Source organism: Coffea arabica, chromosome 5e (genome assembly GCF_036785885.1).
Source record: "Coffea arabica cultivar ET-39 chromosome 5e, Coffea Arabica ET-39 HiFi, whole genome shotgun sequence".
Lineage (NCBI taxonomy): Eukaryota > Viridiplantae > Streptophyta > Magnoliopsida > Gentianales > Rubiaceae > Coffea > Coffea arabica.
In genome coordinates this window covers 1,525,005-1,540,784 of record NC_092318.1, presented here as the reverse complement: position 1 = coordinate 1,540,784, position 15,780 = coordinate 1,525,005, and the positions used below count along the sequence as shown (strand labels likewise).

The 15,780-nt window shown below is 33.7% G+C and overlaps 1 protein-coding gene across 1 annotated transcript; it reads left to right on the top strand.

The window, feature by feature from the left end:
• Positions 1 to 3,093: 3,093 nt before the first annotated feature.
• Positions 3,094 to 4,437, top strand: LOC113722677 (diaboline synthase). Its single transcript, XM_027245934.2, has one exon. It carries the CDS (start codon positions 3,094 to 3,096, stop codon positions 4,435 to 4,437), a length of 1,344 nt encoding a protein of 447 aa, XP_027101735.1.
• The last annotated feature ends 11,343 nt before the right edge of the window (positions 4,438 to 15,780 follow it).

Below are 15,780 nucleotides of genomic sequence, written 5' to 3'. Positions count from 1 at the left end.
AAATCCCCACAAAAAAAAAAAAGACAAAGAGATGATGGTCTAAGATCGGACCTATCTGAAAGTGGAAGATTAAAGAGTAAAGAACTCATGGTCATTTGTCACGTGCTTGTGAATGAAATGGAATAATGCAAAGCTCAGCCAAGTCTGGGAGCAGTGAAGGAGAAAAGCAAAGGAAGCTGATAGATCTCAACCAACTTTCCGGCAAATGAAATCAAACAATTGATAAAATGAGACGGACGAAAGAGTGGATCGGCTAACCAAAGGCAGTTGACAAGAAGATGTTTTTCTCAACATAAAATGGGTATCAAGCCAGACTTAAATTCATGCAATGAATACAAAGAGGAGCCAGTTAGGATAACGCACATCAACTCTACAAAAAAAAAAATTGCAAGTTTAGTTGCACTCTTAAATTCAAATCAATCTCATCAAGTTTGCTTCGGATTCTTTTAGTTCTAGTCAATCAAACTTCAACCCAATTTCCATTAGTCAATTTTATTTAGATCATATTTACATATATACCAGGTATTTCTAGATTATGAAACCCTTTATTGTTATTTTGTCTTGTTTCTTTTGGAATTTGTATTGATCTCCATTCTTTTTCTTCGCCATCGGGCCAATGAACTCACTTCATCTTTAACAACAGGAGGACCAAGGGTTCGAGTCCCGTTGTTCACGTGCTCGGAGCGGAGTGGAGCCTCCTCTCTCGGGTTGCAGGGGATTAATCGGGTCCCGTAAGGATTGACCTGAACACCCCAGCATTGACAAAAAAAAAAAAAAAAAAAAAAAAAAAAAAAAAAACCTAAATCATTGAAAGAAAAGATCGTACAGGCCCTGTGGTAATCGGGGAACAGGGTGGGTATGAGAGATGCCACAGATGTGGTGGAAAAGTAACCATGTTGCCTAAGAACAAGTGGTCTGCAAGTCTGGAACTTGCAGCATCTGTGATGCTACATTTTTCCACGTTCACAAATCTACATGTTAAAAACTAATATATGTAATTTGCAACAAAAGTCCCTTAACTTGGTGGCCTGGTTCAGCTACTAATTTTCTACTGCCGCTTCACATTACCATCCGCCACCGCCACCGCCACCGCCTCCGGTGAGGTCATTTGTCCGCAAAATATCTCTGATGCTCGATATGAATTAGATGTTTTTGGAAATATTTTTTTAAAAAATTTTATTATAATAGTGCATGTGAAAAACTTGACAATGCAAATGTATTTGGCAGTATTTTTAAATTTTTAAATTTTATTGGAATTTTTTAAAAAAAAATTGTTGAAAAAACTTACCACAACCATCCACCACCACCACCCATCACCCTCCGCCACCACCGCCACCCTTCCCTCCTCCAACTCTGCCACTACCCTTCCCCTCCTCCCTCCACCGCTGCCACCCTTTTACTATAATATTTTGAGAGTAACTTAAACGTTATTCTAAAGCAACAAATTGGTGTTACAATCACTGCAATAAAATTGATACACAAAGCGGTATTAGTCAAATAAACAAAGCAATGTGGATAAATAAAGAATAAATTTTGTATACACTGACGGTATTTACATTATCACGGTTGAATATACGACACATATGCAAAATTTGAATTTGAATTTTAAATTTCGGTTATGTGTCATGCATCTAATGGTGGAAGAGTATGCACTGTCAGTGTACAGAAGATTAATCTATAAATAAAAGTTAGCCAACAATGTTACAACTAAACCATAGCAAGAGCAACCTTGGAAGGACATTCTGAACAATGGTTGTTGGAGGTTGTTCTAAAGATTTTCTTTAAGGTCCATGTTTCACGTTTAGGATCTGGTTGTTGGGAGTAGGACCAAAGAATCAAATGTTTTAGAAGCCACTATACTAGGATTCTGGTGCATGAGGCTTATAAAATATAACACTAGGGTAAACATAATGGCAGTTGCATCCAGGACAGACTAGATAAGTAAATCTGCTCAATATCTTGATAAACAAACTATAAAGTTTGCCTTATATTAAACATAATGTGCAGTTCAATATCGATTTGTGTCAACAATTTGCTGTCATAATGTTTGCTTTGAGCGGTGTAAAGGGAATTATGACAGTTTAAACAAATACAAAATATTACAATTGTTATGTCAATGAAAAACTAAATAGTAGTAGCTGTACAATCTCTGGTTTCTTCTCTACCGCGCTGCAACATGCATTCCAGCATTTAAGAAAAAAAGGTTTCAATCAAGGGTCAAGTTTTATTATGGAAGTGGTAATTTTTTCTGATAAACTCTTAAGTTCTACTAGTGAAGTGCTATCTTTGCTGAAAGAGAAGTAAAATCTTTGATTCACGTGTACAATCAAGTGGTAAATTAAGTACGTTTTTTCCTTAACATCAAAATCACCAAAATGTTTTTGCATAGCAGTGAAAGGAGTAAGTATTGCAAAAAAGAGTGATTTCAACTAGATCAACGTTTCCTACTCTTGGATATTGATTATATAAGGTTTAGTTTTTGACGATATGTGAATAAACAAAAAAAAAATTTTCTTACTAGGGTTAGGTCAGTTGATTATCAAGAATTTAATTCCTTTGCCAGAATACCAGTAAAGAAAATATCTGAAAGATATTTTAATATATTAAATATGGTGGAAAAATAATAAGTTTAACTAAGAGAGAAGGTTCTATATGTGAAATGGTAAGTTTGAGTAGTGAAAACATAAATTTTGTATAAAGTTAAAACTTACCACTATGCTTGCTAATCAAGAACTTTACACTGATTATTATCATGGCAGTTAGTTGTCAGAATAATCCTATGGTGCAATTCATGGTTCAGATGTACTGATCAATTCGAATATGGATGGATAGGTTTGATTGCGAGACAAAACTATCAAAGAATGATAAAATTTGTTGTCTCTTTGAACGTTGTTGACTCGGCGATTACATTTGTTTGGTTGGAGTGTACAATAATTATGCTAGTGCATATATGTATACCCTACAAGTGAAACTGGCAATTACCGGTACAAAAGCTCCTTGTCCAAATTTGATGCTCCCATTTTCCTTCTATATATATCTGAAACCACCAAGAACAATTAAGAAGTATTAGGCATCAGAAACACAATAAGCATCATGAGCCTCAAGGATTCTTCTCTGCTAGAGATACTTTCTGAAAGATTGATTAAACCATTTTCTCCCACCCCTCCTTCATTAAGATCCTACAAGCTGTCTCGCAAAGACCAGATGATGCATACTAGATATGTTCCCCGGGCTTTCTTTTATCCTGCGGACAATAATCCTGAGGGAAAGGACAGATCTTCATTAACTGAAACTGAAACATTTGAGCTGCTTCAAACTTCGCTATCTAAGACTCTGGCATACTATTATCCCTTTGCTGGAAGGCTAAAAAATAATAGTTTTGTTGATTGCAATGACATGGGAGTTCAGCTTACTGAAGCTCGAATCAAGTGTTCAATGTTTGAAATTCTCAAACAAGAGAACTCTCATTTGAAAGATCTTGTTTTTCCTAGACTTTTCTTCACTGATGTCATTCCTGCTGAATGTAGTCTATTGATCGTTCAGGTTAGCTTTTTCAACTGTGGAGGCGTGGCAGTAGCCCTGTGCGCGTCCCACAAGGTCATGGATGCATCAACCACATGCAATTTCATGAATGATTGGTCTTCCATGGCTCGTACACTGAATGATCATGTTCCAACTCCTTTGTTCAATGGTGCTTCTCTATTCCCACCTATTGAGGATAGTAAGTGCTCGTCCAACTATCAGCTGAAATCTCCAAAACCACCAGAAAGCTGCATCACAAGGAGATTCTTGTTCCAGTCAGCCAAAATAGATGAACTCAAGAATATCGCAGTCAATTCATCAGGGGTTTGTAATCCTACTCGATATGAAGTTGTGACTGCACTACTTTTCAGGTGTGCTGTGGCTGCAGCAAAAGCAAATTCGGGTTCTTTCCAGCCATCCATGCTGTCTAACACTGTCAACTTGCGACGCTTAACTGTTCCTCCATTACCAAAAGATTCAGTCGGCAACTTTTTAACATCTTTTCCAGTCTCAGCCACAATAGAAAGCCACATGAAACTCTCAGACTTGGTTCATCAGATAAGAAACAAAAAACTGAAGCTCCACGAGGAGTACAACAAAGGAAATGATGGGGCAAAGGATGATATCCCCTCTTCTCAATGTGCTAAGGCGGATCATGAAGTTGCAAGTGAGAGATTTGATCAATTTTACCACTGCAGCAGCTCGTGTGGATTTCCATTCTACGATGTTGATTTTGGATCTGGGAAGCCTGTGATGGTGTGTGATACCAATCAAACTGGTGCCAAGAATCGTTTCTTTTTGAGGGATATAAGAGATGGGGATGCAGTTGAAGCCGTTGTTACTCTAGATCCAACAGACATGTACTTCTTCCAAGGCAATGAAGAGCTGCTTGCATTTGCTTCTTTAAATTCATAACATGCTATTGCTGGTACGGGGCCTGAATTCTGTGTCCTACAATTATTCCCATTCCAGACTACTTGTTATTCCTGTTTTATGGGCTTTTGTAATTTCTTTATCTTTTTCCTGTGTACTTTGCTTTGTTTTCGCATCCCATTCCCAGTAATGTAATGCAACAAGGGTTGATGCAAGCCTACACCCTGCAAGTATTAGGTGTCAACCATTTGCATCTTAATCTTCTATTGGTAACAATTTAGTACCTAGTCTTTGATATTCTCACTTTGATCCGATTAATATTTGACTTGCACCATTAGCTGTGATCTAAATTTGCACCATTAAACTTCATTTCTTGATCATCATTGAGAGGGAGATGTACGCCCTCGCGCCGGTGCCCGCCCCATTAACACCTTGCAAAACAGATTAGGGATGCCGGTACGGCAGCAAACCAGTCAGATTTCTAAGCACTTCTTTTGGCTTTCACTGTTTCAAGGTTGAAGTATACAAATGAGACCTAAAGGCATGCATGCCATTTTCTGGGTCTTAACCTGGCTCAAATTTTATGAGGTCAATATTTTTAGAAGGTCAAATTTTGATTTCTATGTCGTGGCTGTTGTCTTTTTGTTTGGTTTATAGATGTCTATTGCGGTAAATATTCCTCCAGAAATTTGATGAGTATGCCAGCAGGTTTCTTACTCCAAATTCGTTGGCAAAATAACAAAACACGTAGCTCGTACCGTATGCGATCCTTAGTAAATACAACACTATTTGAATATTATTATACTACCGATCAAGTTTTGGTCTAGTAGTTAGCATTGAAATCACAAAATGAAGTTTTTGTCTAATGGTTAATATTGAAACCTTGAGCTTTAAAGATTTTGAATTCAAATCCCCTTCTCTCTCTCCGTTTCTTATATCTCACCACTTTCCTACTAGAAAAAAATAAAAAATAAATAAGTATAGTATAGAATGTTGTAAATTCGCATGTTACGTTCAAATTTTCCTCAAAAGTATGATTATGAATTTGGCCAAAAAGTATAACTTTGGCAAAATTACAAACAAAGAATCGTATGTGGATAATGTAAACACGTTTGATATTATAGAACTTTAGGTATGGGGTTGTTTACTAGAGTTTGGAGATTGTAAGTTATATTAAGATTAGTTTTAACTCCTATCTTGTGTTGAAGATATTAGATTAATTATAATTTCATCAGAATATTGACATTTTATGTGTAAGATGAAAAAGTAAGATGTGAATTTTTGTAATTTTATACATAACTAAGATCCATGTTTATTTTGAGAGAAATTTTAAAATTTTGTCACCAAAATTGAAATAATTCTCAAGGAAATGTTAATTGTACTCGTTATTCACACTCTATGGCATCTATCTTATGAAAAGATTATAAACCCTTATCCTATTTTCTTTTCATGCCCATAGATTGAATTCATAATACAAGCAAAAGGCCAAAATAGTTCCTAAATTGTTTAATTTGACAGAATGATAAAGATTTTTCCTTCAGGACTCTATTTTTCTGTCGTTCACTTCTATCTACTAGAAAAGTGCACGTGTTTGATCGTACCAAAATTCATCTTACTTTTATTTGTGTACTAGAAGGAACCAAGCTGTGCAAACACAGTTTAGGTCTATCTATAAAATTCTAGCTAAAATTCATCACACTATAATTTGCTTTCAAATAAAGAGCAATTATAATTGTCCAACAATGAGACTAAAAATTAAAGTTTATCTTTAGTGGAATGCTTCAAAAGTTTGCTCCAACTTGCTTATTGTGATGCAATAGAGATATATCTTACTGTATTGTATGGACAAACGACAGCAAAGAATTCAAAAATCAAGCACATGAGAAATACAAAAGTAGTTCAATGTTAACATAAATGATAAATGCCTCATAAAGCTCAAATATCATGCTATGATAATTACAAATGCATAAAATTTCACTACTATTTCTTTTTTAAACAAGACACCATCATGTAAAAACTTCCATCCTATAAATTCACAATAAAGCTTGCAAGAAATTTGAATGGAAGGCTTTTCAATGCACAAAAAGGGTACAAAAATTCACTACCAAAGAATTATTAAAAGAAGTGCAAGATTCAATTATGCATTGAAAAGGAACTAAAACATCAGAATTGCAAAATACAAATTTTGCATTTAGATTTAAAACAAACCTCACAAAAAGAGAATTGACTTGCAAAACCAAAATAATGAAAGGCTTAATGAATATCAAGGAGATCAAGCCAAAATAAATAAATACACCCTGATAACAGGATAAAGAGGCAAAAAAAGAAAAATGATAAAGGCTAAATAAAATATAGTTAATGAAAAAAATTTAAGTCCATATTTGGCAGCATGAAACGAGGGGAAAATAGGAATAAAAAGAAAATGAAACATACCAAACAATAGGAGTAGCGACGTAAAAGGTTTATCAAAGCTAAATACTCCTAAAAAAAGGGATGATCATGAATTATGATTTTTGAACGAAGGAAGAAAAGAAATATCCATTCTCATGCAAGAAAAACATACATTCAGTTAATTGTAGAGGAAAAAGGAAAGGATGCATTGACTGAGCGGAGGGAGAAAAGGCAGAGAAAAATTAGGATGAAGTAAAAGAAGAAGGAAAAAAGCAAAATACTGGATTAAAGAGTTAAAATTAATGAAGGAGGAAATGACAATATAAATCAGTTGATTGTTGTGATACCTCTCCATAATCACCTAAAAAATAGTAAAAAAATAATCATAGTATAATTAATTATAAAGAAAAAATTTGAAGAGGAAAAAAGAAAGATTAAAAAAAAAAAGAAAAAACTGTACACATAACCTCTCTTTCTTTTTATATACAAGGTAGATAGATGTAGGCACAAGATATGGTAACAGCCACACAGACGGTGCCAAATTGTTGATGTTAAAAGAAGGGGTCAATGGTCCACAAAAGTTAATAGTCAATAAAGCTGGAATGCTTAACTATAACAAGGCGAGGGGCTTTATCCTCAAGACACGCTCTAATGTTTATTTAAGAATTTACGTACATAGATAAAATCTCGAGAGAGAACGCTCTAAATATAGAATTCTAATGAAAAAATAGAACTCACTAACATGAGTCGAGGAGACTTTAGTTTAGTAATAAAAGTTGAGGTGCTTAAAACTTAGAAGTCTTGGATCACATCCTTCCTTTCCTTCCTTCCTTCTTAAATTCCATCATTTTTCTATTAAATTTTTTTTTTTTAAAAAAACGTTACTAAAATTGAAAATTTACCTCCTTTTTTATGGAGATTCTCTTAATGGGCCTAAGTGGGTCGTGGTAACATTCTGGATGAGTTGCACTTCTTTGGAGCTAGTGATTTATTTCCTTAATTGGAAGTTGATTATTCTTGGACTTGAATATTATACGCAGACCCAATTTCCTTATGTGATAAATCTGGTGAAGTAAATATTGGGTCTGTTTTTTATTCCATGGACATCACAAGAATGAACTGACGTCTGAGAACATTTTGCTTCAAAAAAAAGTTTGAGAACATTTCGGCACCTGTGAAGATTAACATTATACATTAACAAAGAGTGAATAAGACAATTATTGGGATAGGTTTAGGGATGGCAATAGGGGCGAGTGCTCGCGGGCAACCGCCCCGCGGGGGGCTCTCGGGGCGGGGGTTGGGGCGGGGGCGGGGGGGAATTTTTTCCCTCCGTTTAGAAACGGGGCGGGGGTATACTCCCCCGCCCCGCCACCCGCAAAAAAAAAGTATATATATATAAATAAATAAATATAATATGTAATTTAATTAGTTATAAACTTATGATAATGATATTATTAGTTAGATGTATTATATAATGTATATTAGTGTATGTAATATAATTGATATTATCAATTATATGAATAATTAGACATGTCTACTAATAGAATTTATTAATTAGTTATACTAAATTTACTAATACATTTATACTAAATTTCTAATTACACTTAATAGAATAACATTTTTTTTAAAAAAAAAAGCACAAACACAATAATGAATTAGTGATTGTATTTGTACCAAAAGTGAAAACTTGACTATTTTAGTTGTATTTATTTCATCATGTTGGATTGTATTCAAATAACTTTTGTTTGATTGTTTTTATGAGTTTCAATTGTAAAATTACAATGAATAATAACTTGATGATGTGTTGATATTTTAGTACTTGATTATTTATTAAAATTTAACAATAATAAAATTTTATTAACCCCGCGAGGACAATTTTTAAAGGGGCGGGGGCGGTGGGAGGCGAGGGACGGGGGGAATTAATAGGCAACGGGGCGGGGGGTGGGGGAGGGGTCCCCCGCCCCAACCCCGCCCCGTTGCCATCCCTTGATAGGTTGAGTGACTATAGGAGGACTTTTAAAGTTCTTTCCTTTGTCAAGTTCAAAATTCAAATCTTAAGTTTGACAATTGGAGCGAAAAGAGTTCAGTGCGGGGAGGGATGGAAGAAGAAAAAGAGCTTTTTTTTTTAATGCTACATAATGTAGACAATTCAATTAACTTGTTACCAAGTTCTGCTTGGGTGGTAAAATGGTAATACAGAAAAGTTAAATCCAAAGTACTAATGGACATTCCGCGTGCTGTTTTAGTCAAATTCTGGTATATAGAGAGACAAATTTGTAATCCATATGGATTACGGTAGACTTGCCAAAAGAAAAAGATGCCATTACGGGTACAAAGGGCATGGGGAGCAAATTGTGGACACGATCTTGTTTTCTTTGAACTCAAAATTTCCAGAACCTTCTTTCTTTTGATAAAATTATACAATGACCATGAAACTTTTTAAGATTTTTAAGTTTGCACCATATTTTTACCTTTGAATTTTATAAAATTCTATCCTTTAGCTGTATTGATCCACTCAGATTTAAGAAAATTCCTTCCTATACATAGATTATCCTCTTAACATTTATATATTCCCTTCTCATTCTACATTTACCCTAAAAAGGTAAGATTTTTTATTGAAAAATTTTGGACCTATTCCAAATTAAACATTGACGACACATTAAGGGAAAATAGGATTTGGCCTTTCAAATCAAAGTACATAGTATATTTCTTATATAAATTTAAAAGCATGATTTATGTTGAAATTGACCATTGTACTCCTTCACCATGAGGTCCTGATTCTGCCACTAACTACTATCGATGGGTTTTGGCCCCCTTTACAATGGAATTAAACTTAGAAACTTTTGAAACTTCTAATTCTATGTAATAAAAATGGCGTTTAACTTTAGTTAGGTGAGATTATGCGTGAGGTCATGATTTACAGGAAAACATGCCCAATAAGTACATCCTACTATTGTTCGTCAATTAAATCCTTGAAGACCTTCTGGTCAAAATAACCAAAACCAAAAGAATAGGATATAAAACCCTAAAAAGGTATGCAAAATTGCAAATTTTTTCGCTCTACTTGTGAAGAAATTTTCTCTTCTTTGTAAGCCCTCTAGTTGAATAACTTCTGAATCAAATTTAGATTTCTCGTTTGTTTCTTGAAACTTGTATTGATCAACTTTCGTTTCTCCTAGAAACCAAAAAGAAAAGAAATATCATATTATCCATTGCAATTGTTGGACATAAGTACATCTCCTCTGGTCTGAAATTTCAGATATGCTAGGCAGTCCAAAACTCCATATCACAAATGAGAATTTGCTTTGGCTTTGTACCAGAAAAATAAATTAAAAAAAATACCTTCTACTAATGTGCGATTTTAAACATATTTTGTTGTGTGGATTTTTATTAAATTTTTCCTATTAGGCTAAAAACCGAGTTTGGTATGTAAGAATTTCCTAAATTATATTCCTCTATGACATACGTTACTCAGGCTAAAGGGGCAGAATCTTTTACCATCTTATTGATTTATTTCAAATCATGCACACAGATTGAATTTATAATACAAGCAAAAGGCCAAAATAGTCCCTAAATTGTTTATCAAAGGGAAATACGGGAAAAATCCACTTTTCATCTCTAAACTTTGAATTAGGGATAAAGTTCATCCCCAAACTTTTAAACACACCATATTTAGTACATGAATTAATTATTTTTTGCCACATTTAGTCCAAAAAGATAAATTGCTTCATTTGAATAAAGAAAGTCACGTGTTTGGCACGTGACCGTCAAGTAAAAACAATTTCTCATTCAAAATCAATGGCCACGTCAGCCTTCTTCATTCAAATTGAATACTTTATTCTTTTTGGACTAAATGTGGCCCAAAATAATTAATTCATGCATTAAATGTTATACGTCTAAAAGTTTGGAGGTGAGATGTGTCTCTAACTCAAAGTTTAATGACGAAAAGTGGATTTTTCCCTCCAAAATACTCCCTAAACTTTAATTGTGACCAATTTAGTTCTTCAACTATATATGCCTAGCCAATCTAGTCCTTTTCGGCCTGAGTCATCAATGACATAAAACTCAGTCAGTGAACAAAGAAACAAAAAATGAAGCCCACATTCTAGCCCTAATTAAAATCATAAAGAAAAAGGTTTGGCGGACAGTAGAATATCAATTGGAATCAAAGACAAAGACAGCCTGATGGAACCCTACCCCAAATTCATTATACAATTTTCATCTTATAACGCATCTAAAAAGACATTAATTAATCTAATCCAGGAACTTCATCTTTGGTGTAAAGAGGAGACCGGACAACAAAATACATGTAGGAGGCAGCATTGGTGAGCTTTTGAACAATAAGTTTTCTCTCTCTTATACTAATAAGTGTGTATTTTGAGTGATTTAAGTGTGTTTTACTATTTAATTTTAGTGTGCTTTATTCATTTTTATAGCTAATTAACTAAGATTCAAGTGAAGATTGACATTTTATGGTTCAAAGTGTAAAAATTGCATTTCTATAGATTAAAGTGATGAAAACTTCATGTGTTTTGTAGGTTTGAATGATTCAATCATCAAATAGAATGAATTGAGAAGATAATTGGATGATTGTTGATGATTTGAAATGATTTAAAGAGGATATGAAATGCAAAGATGAAATGCAATCAAGAATAAAAGAAAGGGAGTTTGACAACTTTGAAACCTGTTGGTATTTCGACTATATCTTGAGGTACAAGTATCGCATTGAGGTGATTCTTGAGTTAGTTTGAAGTTAATACATAGCTCTACATTTCTTATGAGACATCAAAATCTATTTCATGAGTTTTCCTAGTCAAAATATTGAAATATAGTTGGTCATTTTTGTTGTTAAAAGTTGAAACATAGTTTTGACGAGTTAAGGGTATTTTGGTTATTTTTCGGTCTACAGAGCTCTAAATTGCATAATTCTTGAGGCATCGGAAAGTTAACTCAAAGAAATATAATTTCATGCTTTGAATAAGAGTTATTTTAGCCTCCATCATCAAGAAAATATCAGTGAAAAATAGTGCAAAAATAGAGCAAAGTTGAAGATTGACCAGAAATGAGAAAACCTGCAAAAAAAAGGAAAATGTAAGGTAAATATGCGACATGAACCTGCATTTTCAGAGGTCATTTTTTCTTCAATTGCAACTACAACTTGCACATCAACTTGTTCTGCATTTACACAGCTTTTCCAACTATTCCCCAACTCAGAATTTTGGCTGTAGCTGTAAAGAAAAGTGTGGAAATTTGGAGAAGCAACTTTTGAGAGTTTCAAGAGCCAAATTTGCCAACTAGAAAAAACTCGTTTATGCCTTATATTCTCTATAAATAGAGACCTTTGTTGAACTTGTTTCATAACTTTAAAAGGCTAGAAACACTACCAAAAATATAGGCTTTGTTTGGCAGACAAGTTTTTTGCCAAGTTTGTCTGCTACAAGTTTTTTTAAAAACTTTAGTTACAGTAATATTAAAAAAATTTTCAAAGTTTTTAAACTATACACTTCAAAATATTTAAAAAAATGCACTTCAAAAAATTTTTAAAAAGCTTCTACAGTAAGTTACAATAACATTTTAAACAAACACCCAAAAAACTCACTTGCCAAATGGGGCCATAATCTTCACTAGTTTCCTTAGTTCATTAGTTGAGGTAGGTTATAGTTTTATTCTATCTTGTATCATATTAAGTAAGGATGATGATTGAGGTTTAAAAATGGAGAAGATGTTGCTCACATGTAACAAGGGATTCCATCTCTTCAACTCTTTAACTTTTGTATTTAAATCTTATGTTTAGTTATACTACAAGCATGGTCTTTTCTTTCACTCTCTTCATGTTTAGCTAAAGTTTATATCTTGGGTTTTGGTTGAACTTTTTATGATTGTATTATGTTGATTTCTTGGCTAATTGATGCTATTATTTTGAACAAGTTATTTAGTACTTTTGCTCTTTAAATCATGATTAACTTGGTACCATTAATTATGATTATTTAAAAGTATTGTTTCTTCAATGAAAATTGAGGGTTAGCACAAGTTCAAGAAGTGCTAAATCTAAAGTGTTTACTCACGAAAGTAGAGGAGCATTTTTGTGGTTTTAGTAATTTGTTTCATGTAATTTCATAGAAGAAATAAACTTGTAGTTAATTTCATAACCATAAAAGTAGGTATGGCTTAGGTACAAGTATAGTTGATTCACTACGAGAGTTGGTTTCACTTACATTAGAAAATTACACCATAACTAACTAAGATAATAATATTCAATTAATCGGTAATTTCACTTGCAAGAATAGTTAGGAATTCCACAGCTCTAAGAGCTTTCTATTGTTTTTTATATTAATTTTATTTCATATTTATAGTGTAGATTTAATTTCTTGCACTAAATAATAAAGGAATTTGAAAACCGCCAATAATTGACAATCTTTTTCATGGGGTTGACATTTAATATCCCTATACTTGACAAATGATCTATATACTTGTAGAAAATAGGGTGTTTAGTTTTATTAAAATTTGATGCATGCTAGAACCTCATCATATACCTCTAAAATCTAAATAGCCTTCTGATAATAATTTGTTAGGCTGATATGAACTCATCTAGTAAGGTTTGAACTCGTATTCGACAAGATCCTGGATCTAGACAAAGAAATCAAGTTGATGTGCGGAAGAACTCTTGACCCTTCTAAACCCCGAGTTTACGAGCTAAAATGAATTCTCAACCCACAAACTAATGATTTAGTGAACCAAGGTGTTTGGTAGATGATGCCATAACCAACTGTAGTTTATTGGTTGATAAGTTGTGAATACTCAAGAAGAATTCTCAAGTATTCAGTGAAGATCTCTTGGACAAGAGAGTTGCAAAAACATAAGATTTTTTGGCTGAAAATTTTGTTCTTATTAAGCTCCAAATAACATGTCTAAAGGCTATATTTATAGCCTTTTAGAAGACTTAAGAAACCTACTCAAATTTGAAAACGACTTACTACTTTCCTAAAACCCTAATCGGCTTTATCATTGGCCAACATGACTTAGGCTGTTTATCCTTCAACTTATGACTCAACTCAACTACCAACTAACACTAATTAACAACTAACAACGTTGGAAATTAAATAAATCAAACGACATGAAGAATTAACCATAAAACAAGCTCGGATTATTCCTCCTCCTTGCACCCAATTGCATGTTCATCACTTTGACTTGCATCAACAACTTGAATGAGCGTATAAAGTGTTGATTCATCATACTCAAGACCTTGAAAGTTACTTGTATCACCCACTTGAGTTTGTATTTCACGATCTAAGTTTCTTAGCATGCGCTCTTGTTATTAGACCTCTTGGGATAAGTTGAATGTCACTACTTGAACTTGGAACATCCCACCCTTGAGGAGCACGATCAGCCATGGATCCATCATCATTCCCCTCCTTTTGAAGGCAAATTTTTTTCAAATCAAACTCATCATCTGCAAGATTTGGACTCAAGTCAGTGACATTAAATGTAACATGCACCATACTCACCTGGCAGGTCAAGTTTATATGCATTATCATTGATCCGCTCTACAACTTGAAATGGTCCATCTCCCCTTGACAAAAGCTTGTTACGCCTATAAACTAGATACCTTTCTTTCCTCATGTGAATCACACCTAATCACTAGACTCAAAAATTATCATACGGCGTCCTTTATTAGCTTGTTGCATAAATTGGAGTGTAGGTTTTTTTTAATGTTTGCTTGAACCTTAGTATGAAGGTCTCGCACAAATTCAGCTCTTTTCTTTCCATCTAAATTAACTCTTTCAGACATAGGCAAAGGAGATAAATTTAGTGGAGTAAGAGGATTAAAACCACATACAACTTCGAAAGGTGAACATTGTGTAGTGCTGTGAATCGTGCGATTATATGCAAACTCAATATGTGGGAGACAATCTTTCCATGTTTTCAAATTTTTTTTAATGATTACATGTAATAGAGTAGAAAGAGTCCTATTAACTACCTCAGTTTACCCATCAGTTTGTAGATGACTAGAAGTAGAAAATAGAAGTTTAGTTCCAAATTTACTCCATAGAATTTTCTAGAAGTAACTTAAGAACTTAACATCTCTATCAAACACTAATGCGTGGCATACCATGTAAGCAAACAATTTCTCTAAAGAATAACTCAGCCATATGCTTTGCATTATCAATTTTAAGACATGGAATGAAATATACCATCTTAGAAAATCTATCAACTACAACATACACAGAATCATGACTATATCTAGTTCTAGGCAGATCAAGCACAAAATTCATAGAAAAATCAACCCATGGTAAGTTAGGAATTGGCAATGGAGTGTATAGACCATAAGGGTTTATCTTTGATTTTACATGATGACAAGTAACACACTTTTGAACTACCTTTTCAACATTGTGTTTCATTTTAAACCAATAGATGTGCTCTTGTAGAATGACCAAACTTTTAGCAACTCCAAAATGACCCATTAAATCTCCACTATGAGTCTCACGGGTTAGACGACTTCGAATTGAGCAATTGGGCATGCACAACTTGTCTTTGAAGAACTAGTAATCCTGTGAAATATAGTAGTACTTACGGGACTGCCGTAATAGAGATTCAAAATTTTCTCCAAAATCTGGATCATTAGCGTAACATTCCTTAAGGAGTTCAAAACCAAGAAACTTACAATCAAGTGTAGTGATAAGAGTGTACTTTATAAAAAATGCATTAGCAACAATGTTACTCTTACCAACCTTATACTTAATCACGAATAGAAAGCTATCTATGAAAGCAATTCATTTTGCATGTCGCTTGCTCAATTTAGTTTGAAACTTAATGTGCTTAAACGACTCGTAATCAGTGTGCAAGACAAACTCCTTTGGTAGCAAATAATGTTGCCACATTTGAAGAGTTTGAACCAATGCCAAGAACTCTTTGTCATAACTTGAATAGTTTAATGGAACTCCATTTTTCGCTAAAGTATGAAACAGGGCGACTTTCTTGGAGTAGAATAACTCC